This window comes from Humulus lupulus, chromosome 3 (genome assembly GCF_963169125.1).
Source record: "Humulus lupulus chromosome 3, drHumLupu1.1, whole genome shotgun sequence".
Lineage (NCBI taxonomy): Eukaryota > Viridiplantae > Streptophyta > Magnoliopsida > Rosales > Cannabaceae > Humulus > Humulus lupulus.
Genome location: NC_084795.1, coordinates 33572610 through 33580087, shown reverse-complemented (window position 1 = coordinate 33580087; position 7478 = coordinate 33572610). Strand labels below are relative to the sequence as shown.

The following is a 7478-nucleotide window of genomic DNA, read 5'->3' as shown; positions in this document are numbered from 1 at the left end:
TACAAATATAATTTAGTCCAGTACAATATAGTCCAGTCATAATTCATAGTCCAATTTAATAAATAAAATTATGTGATACTAAATATTTATATATATAATTTATTTTTAGTTATGAGTACTAAATATTATTTGACATTATTTTTTATTATTAAAATAATTTTTCATTTAAAAAAATTACAAATTTATTAAAAATATATTTTACACTTTATTTAGTTTGTTACTGCACCAAGCATGGTATATTGCAAATATAATTTAGTCCAGTACAATATAGTCCAGTCATAATTCATAGTCCAATACAATACAGTCCAGTCCTGCAAGCCAAACAGGCCCTAAGTGACATATATCTACACCATTGCATAGCTCTCTCTCTCGTCCAAATTATTATAGAATGTAACTCCTATATCATTTATATGTTAAACTTATTAAAGAAGGATGAGCAGAAAAATTAACAATCATACTCATCAACACGTCAACACTACACCAAAATACCTATTTTGTGTCAGCCAAACATGTCAGTCAACGCAGTTGACTGACGCCGTTGACCAAGAATCAGCATTTGTGACAGTTGAGCATTGCTACAAATGCATGGGCATTTGCGTCAGTGATAACACTGACACTGATAATTGGCGAAGTTTGCGTCAGTGCCCCACTGACGCAAACACGCTGTTAGCGTCAGTTGTCCACTAATGCAAATGGTGCGCCCAGTATTAAATCCCAACCATCGTCCCAAGCCCCTCATTCTCCCAAATTTGAAAACTTAGGTTTTCTCCCAATAACCAGCTGCGCCTCCGACTTTCTAGATCCATTTTGGTGAGTTTTTTTTAATTTTTTTTTAAATTTTAAGGTTAAATTAATGAATATAATATGTTTATGAACCTTATACATAGTTTTTTTTTTGTTGTATAGATTTTATATTTTGAAGATTATTGTTTGAAAATCCAAAACCCCAAAACCCTCCTCTTGATTTTTTTCCATGACTGGGTTCGCAGGGGTCATGTAGGTGGCTGGGGTCGCGGGGGTTGTGGGGGGTGGTTGGGGTTGAGTGGTGGCTAGCTGGGGACTAGGTATAGGGGGGCTGGGGTCGCATAGGGTGGTCGAGGGCTGGATACACGGAGTCGGGGTTCATAATAATTTTTTTAATATAGCATTTGCGTTAGTGCCCAACTGTCACAAATGTGGCATTTGTGACATTGCCCAACTGACGCAAAGGTCATGCTGCTTTGCATCATGAGATTCTGCGTCAATTTCAAAATTGACGCAAAAAATCAATTATGGCAGTTAGGAACTGTCACAAATGACATTTTTTTTATAGTAGTGCAATTACAATATATATAATCTCATAGAATATTGATGCATGTCATCAATGTAATTTGGGTTAGAAAATTACTTCCAACATCATCATTCATGGGGTGATTCATGGCTGCATACTACCTACCAAGAGAAGCTAAAAACAACAAGAGGAGCAAGGGCTGTCTATGAACACTACTATCTTCTATTTCTCTTTAAACCATACACACACCACCACACCATATGCTAGGCTGTATTTCTCTTTTGTATGAACATAAATGGGCCTAGTTGGCCTTGATACATAAAAAGAGGGAGAGTTACCTCCAATATCATCGTTCATGGGGTGATTTGTGGCTCCATACTACCTACCAAGAGAAGCCAAAAACAACAAGAGGAGCAAGGGGTGTCTACGAACACTACTATCTTCTATTTCTCTCTAAACCATACACACACCACCACACCATATGCTAGTGTGTATCTTTCCTTTGTATGAACATAAATGGGGCTAGTGGGCCTTGATACATAAAAAGAGGGAGAGTTAGATGTCTTGGCCCAATGGGCTGGATGAAAGAAGTTGAGAGCGTGTCCATGGGCCCCGAGTATGCTGGTATATTATGTTCATCACATTATGACCTGATTATAATACCATGCATATAAATATGCAGTTATCGTAATATGATAATGACACTGAGTAAGCAACACTTAATTATGTCAGTTCAGATAAAATATTATCACATTATACACTTTATAAATGATCTATTTAGGTGAATCAAAGCTACAAACACCACAAGCTACAATTCATATTCAAAATTCAAAATAAGCTACAAACACATTATGGATGTAAGTTACCAAATTGTAACTTCTCAAACCCTTTAATTAATCAAACGATATAGGCATAGCAAAATGGGGCGGTGAGGCAGGGCGGGGCGGGACCCCGACCCGACGGGGCATATTTGTCTTGGTAAAAACGGGGCGGATTCGGGGTGGGACGCCGCCTCGCCTCGATTTTTCTTTTCTTTCTATACTCTAACCCAATTCTCTCATGCTACTTATATACTTAGTACATAAAATGGACATTTTATATGTGGTTTAGAATATCCTTAATTCTATATAGACTAGAAAGAATTATAAATATTGAAAAATATGTTTTAAATAATTCATCCTTATTCTTGTATTTATTTTGTAAATTTTAAAATAAAAAAACAAAATATAATATTTGATGGTGTAGTTGATACGAAGTGTAAAATATAAAGATCACAATAAAAAATAATATTTAAACTTAGGAAAAATTCTAAAATTATAATTGAATGTTTATAAAAATATAAAGTTAAATGGGGCAAATAAGACGGGACAGACCCGCCCCGATTAAGCCAGAGCAAGGCGACCCGCCCTGCTCCAAAAAACTAATCCGGGTGGGGTGGTGCAAAGTATTTGCAAAGCAGGGTGGGGTAGACCCGCCCCATTTACATGCCTAAAACGATATATTATTTCAAAAAATACAAGTCAGCTAAATATGCGGCCAACTGATATATAATAGCACAGACTGAGAAATTGAGACTATTACATACGTAGGAGAGAATCATGGAGAATGAGTAATGAATAAAAAAGTAAGAGCACACTAGATTGGACAATGAGGTATTTGATGACAATGAGAGACTCAACTCTACCTAAATGAAAACTCTTGTCTTACAAAATATCAGTCAACACAAACCCCTCTAATTCCAAACCCAATAATTCTCTCCTCATATCACATACTAGAAAGACACCGTTACACTTACATGATGTATTTTTGACAAAATTGAAATAGAAAAATGAACATTTTGATTATATCAAAGACAAATATAGCAGTTCGTTTCAAGATTGTGTTGGGAGCACATGCCAAATTCTACTTTCTCATTCTTGGTTTGGAAGGGGCATATTTATTGGTTAACAGAACAGGTTAAGTTAACCCTTGAGCTATGTTAAGGGTCGGATATAAGAATAATGTTTACAGAATCTAGTATAGTAAGTAAACTATATAAATATAATCAATAAAAACTTACCACTCTTTCCTTCCTTAACGCTCAATCATCAATCCTTTTGTTTTGGCCTCAAACTGTCCCAATATTAGTTTTTTTTTTAATTTAATTTACTGATATAATCTATCTATTTATGTTTTACTGGAAGCTGTAGTCTAATTTTATAATTAGTCATCGCAACGTCAAATACGGCTGTCACCACACCACCACCTACTAATGTTTGGCCTATCATTGGAGTGTTGTTATAAATAATCTCTGTTTTTTGGGCTAAATGCACTCTTTTCCATAACTGTATATTTTTCTCAATCCTTATCATCGATCCACGTGTGAAACATATTTGAGCGGGTTTATCTATTATTCACATTCAATTATATATAGCGCTATGGATATGAAGATTTTAAACAAAAGCTTTAGAATGGAGCCGACTGCTTTGACTTTGACCAAATAGCCAAACAATTCGACATTAACTTGTGAATATAGACACTATATAGAGAAGAAAAGTTCAAATATTGTTGTTGTAATAGTAAGTGGGCATGACATTAGATGTGTACAAAGTTACGTATATATATATATGTAAAGTTTGTATGAATTAAATGAAATTGTTATCATATTATATATGTGAATCGTGATATTTTAATATGGTTGTATGTCTTTCTCAAAACATAATCAAAGTACATCTACCATTCACCCACCCTTAACTTTTCCACTATACATTACATGTAACTGTTTTATCTTAAAATATGATTAAAAACTGTATAATTTTAAATAATAGTTATCATGAAAATGAGAAGAAAAAAAATATGATAAGAATTAGAAAAATGGCGTCAGCATTAAGTAAGAGAGGTTAATAAGCACAAAGAGGCCACCTAACTTTCAAAATTGTGTATTGAAGACAGCTAAATACTAATCTTTTTTTTAATCTTAAATTTCTCTCTTTTATCCTGAAATTCACCACCAAAACATAAACAACTAAATAAAAAATAACACTTTTTATTTTAAAAAAAAACCATAGTTGGTAACGGACGTACAAGGGTTAAAGCCACCTAAAATAAATAAATAAAACAACAACAACAACAACAATAATCATAATAATAATAATAATAATAATAATAATATTAATAATAATAAAAATTATAATAAATATTATAACAGCGTCTTCAAACCTCAAAAAGCTTGCTCTTTTATTATATTAACTTCATTTCTCTCACAAACCATTAGAGCAAGACCTCACCAAACCCCCTCTCAAACCCTGTTCTCCTCTTCTTTCTCCACCCTTCTGCCATGGCTACCATTTCTAAGCTTTCCAACCCATCTCCTGCTGCCTCTCTATCATCTTCCTTCAAGCCCAGATCTTCCCACCCCAGCTATTTGATCGCTTTCAGACGACCTCTCACCGACTTTGACGCCACCCTTTCTTCTAAGCTTTCTCTTTCGACCAACTCGCGCCTCAACGCTTCCTTTGTGTAAGTTTTCATCTTTTACAGTACCTCTGGCTCTGTTGATTCTCGCTTTCTTTCTTCTTCTTATTAATTTTTTTTTTTACATATTTTGTGATTGTTTGATACTGTAGCATCAGATGTTCCCAATCCGATGGTAATGGAACTCCTTCAAAGAAAACAGTTCTTCATGATCTGTACCAAAAGGGAGGACAGAGTCCCTGGTACGATAACCTCTGCCGACCAGTCACCGATCTGCTTCCTCTTATTGAAATGGGTGTCAGGGGTGTCACTAGCAACCCAGCGGTATTTATTATTTTACTTCTTTCTTTCATTACTGTTTTCATTTAGGATTAGGAACATGCATGCACAAATCTCACTTCTTTATTTGCAATCGGTACAGAAAACAAAAGGGTCAACGCCAATTGTTTTATATTCTTTATTGGATGTTGTCTGAGGGGGTTCCCCCTATTTCTTTTTTTTTTTCATCTATTTGTTTCAAGCAACCCCACCTAACTTGTTCATAATCTATTAATTACAGATTTTCCAGAAAGCAATATCATCTTCTAATGCCTACAACGACCAATTCAGGTATATGAATATTATTAAGGTGTATTAATATTAGTTATATATATACATTGCTTCCAATGTTTTTAGATTGTTAAAAGCTTGTTTTAATGGATTGTGCAGGGAGCTTGTACAGGCTGGGAAAGACATCGAAGCTGCATATTGGGAACTTGTGGTGAAGGACATCCAAGATGCCTGCAAACTTTTCGAGCCAATTTATGACGAAACAGATGGTGGTGATGGCTATGTTTCTGTTGAAGTTTCACCAAGACTCGCTGATGACACTGAGGGGACCGTAGAGGCTGCAAAATGGTTACATAAAGTGGTTGACCGCCCCAATGTCTACATTAAAATTCCTGCCACAGCTCCCTGCATCCCTTCAATTAAGAGTGTTATTTCTAATGGCATTAGTGTCAATGTGACTGTAAGTACTCTTTGCTAGGGTCATATGACTTGGTAGCTTGAGCATTTGTATCATTCTTAGCACCACAATGTTATTTTAATCGTACAATAAGCCTCTATGCTACCGTGACATCACCCAAAATTTAGGCTTCTTTCATTGTCTATTTTTTGTTGTTGTAACTTGTAATGTTGCAAGTATCATTTGAAAGCAGCTTGACATTGTTTCCTTGATTGTGCAGCTTATATTTTCCATTGCTAGATATGAAGCAGTTATCGATGCTTATTTGGATGGGCTTGAGGCTTCTGGGCTAAATGATCTCTCAAGAGTAACCAGTGTTGCTTCGTTCTTTGTCAGTAGGGTTGACACTCTTATTGACAAGTTGCTTGAGAAGATTGGAACACCAGAGGCCCTTGATCTTCGAGGAAAGGTAAATTATTTTTATAAAACTTGTCATTATGTCTTCTGATTAGAATTGAGAATGTAGAAGAGATTTGCTTATCTAAATAACATTTTAGGCTGCGGTAGCTCAAGCCGCCTTAGCTTATAAACTCTACCAGAAGAAATTCTCTGGCCCAAGGTGGGAGGCTTTGGTAAAGAAAGGTGCTAAGAAGCAGAGATTGCTGTGGGCCTCAACCAGTGTGAAGAACCCTGCATACCCTGACACTTTGTATGTTGCACCTCTCATTGGTCCTGATACGGTGAGTTGCCTTACCATTCAAATTTAATGTCTTGCACCATAAAATAGTCGGTCAAAGTTGATGGCTTTGGCACTAAATATATATTTGTATGATATTTTCATTATTTCAAGACAGGCTGAGAAATCATTTAGTTTAGTTTTTCGGATTAGTGAAATTCCTGGTATGTAGGCTTGATTGGTCGAACTTTATTCTTTCTTTTGTAGGTTTCAACCATGCCTGATCAGGCTCTTCAAGCTTTTATTGATCATGGTGCCGTTTCAAGGACGATCGATGCTAATGTCTCTGAGGCCGAGGGTATATACAGTGCACTCGAGAAGCTTGGAATTGATTGGAGCTATGTTGGTAATCAACTTGAAGTTGAAGGAGTAGACTCTTTCAAGAAAAGTTTTGACAGCCTGCTTGATACACTGCAAGAGAAGGCCAACTCTCTTAAACTGGTTAGCCTCTAATTGGAAGGTTTTATGTACTGACATTGTTGGTTCTCACAGTGAGCCCTGTAAGGCGTGAAGTTTTACCTGTTTGGTCTTTTTGAAGAATTAATAAAAGCTCGTGGATTTTGTTTTGTTGTAAATTAAGTTGAATGTTGTGTATGATGTTAATGATCTATGATGGGTTTGCTTTGTTTGCCCATCCTTCTCTTGCTCGGGGGCCTGGTAAGGATGATGGATAAAGCTTGTATTCATTTAGCATCTGAGTATTTACATTCTCGTGAGTTTCAAATAAAGGGAAATGGATGATGAGGAATTACTCAATTTATCTACTGTAGATTGGTTTAAGTAAACTATACAGACACGGCATAGTAAATAGTTGAGCAATACCTGCAGGGGTCGTTTGATATACAGGATTCTGGATTTGAGAATGAGAATCTGAATACTTTTCTATGTTTGATGTTTGGTACAGGGTTTGAGTTTTTCTAATCTGGGAATTTGTACTCCAAGGTACTAAGAATGTGAAACACTTCAAAATTATTATTATTATTTTTTAAAAAAATTTTTAAACCAATAAATTTTTAATTAATGACTTATTTTATTTTTGAAGTTTATAGTATAAAAATAAATTATACATATAT

General features: G+C 35.3%; 1 protein-coding gene across 1 annotated transcript; it reads left to right on the top strand.

Annotated features, from left to right (window-relative positions):
* The first annotated feature begins 4485 nt into the window (after positions 1-4485).
* LOC133822489 (uncharacterized) lies at positions 4486-7161 on the top strand. Its single transcript, XM_062254839.1, has 7 exons — positions 4486-4768; positions 4876-5047; positions 5283-5332; positions 5432-5732; positions 5950-6138; positions 6227-6409; positions 6613-7161. The coding sequence occupies exons 1-7, from the start codon at positions 4587-4589 to the stop codon at positions 6856-6858; spliced, it is 1323 nt and encodes a 440-aa protein (XP_062110823.1). The 5' UTR covers positions 4486-4586; the 3' UTR covers positions 6859-7161.
* Positions 7162-7478: the final 317 nt, after the last annotated feature.

Coding starts and splice junctions, on each gene's coding strand:
- LOC133822489 (XM_062254839.1), top strand. CDS start 4,587: ATGGCTACCATTTCTAAGCTTTCCAACCCATCTCCTGCTGCCTCTCTA. Junction 5,333..5,431: donor GCCTACAACGACCAATTCAG/GTATATGAATAT, acceptor TGGATTGTGCAG/GGAGCTTGTACAGGCTGGGA. Junction 6,410..6,612: donor CTCTCATTGGTCCTGATACG/GTGAGTTGCCTT, acceptor TTTCTTTTGTAG/GTTTCAACCATGCCTGATCA.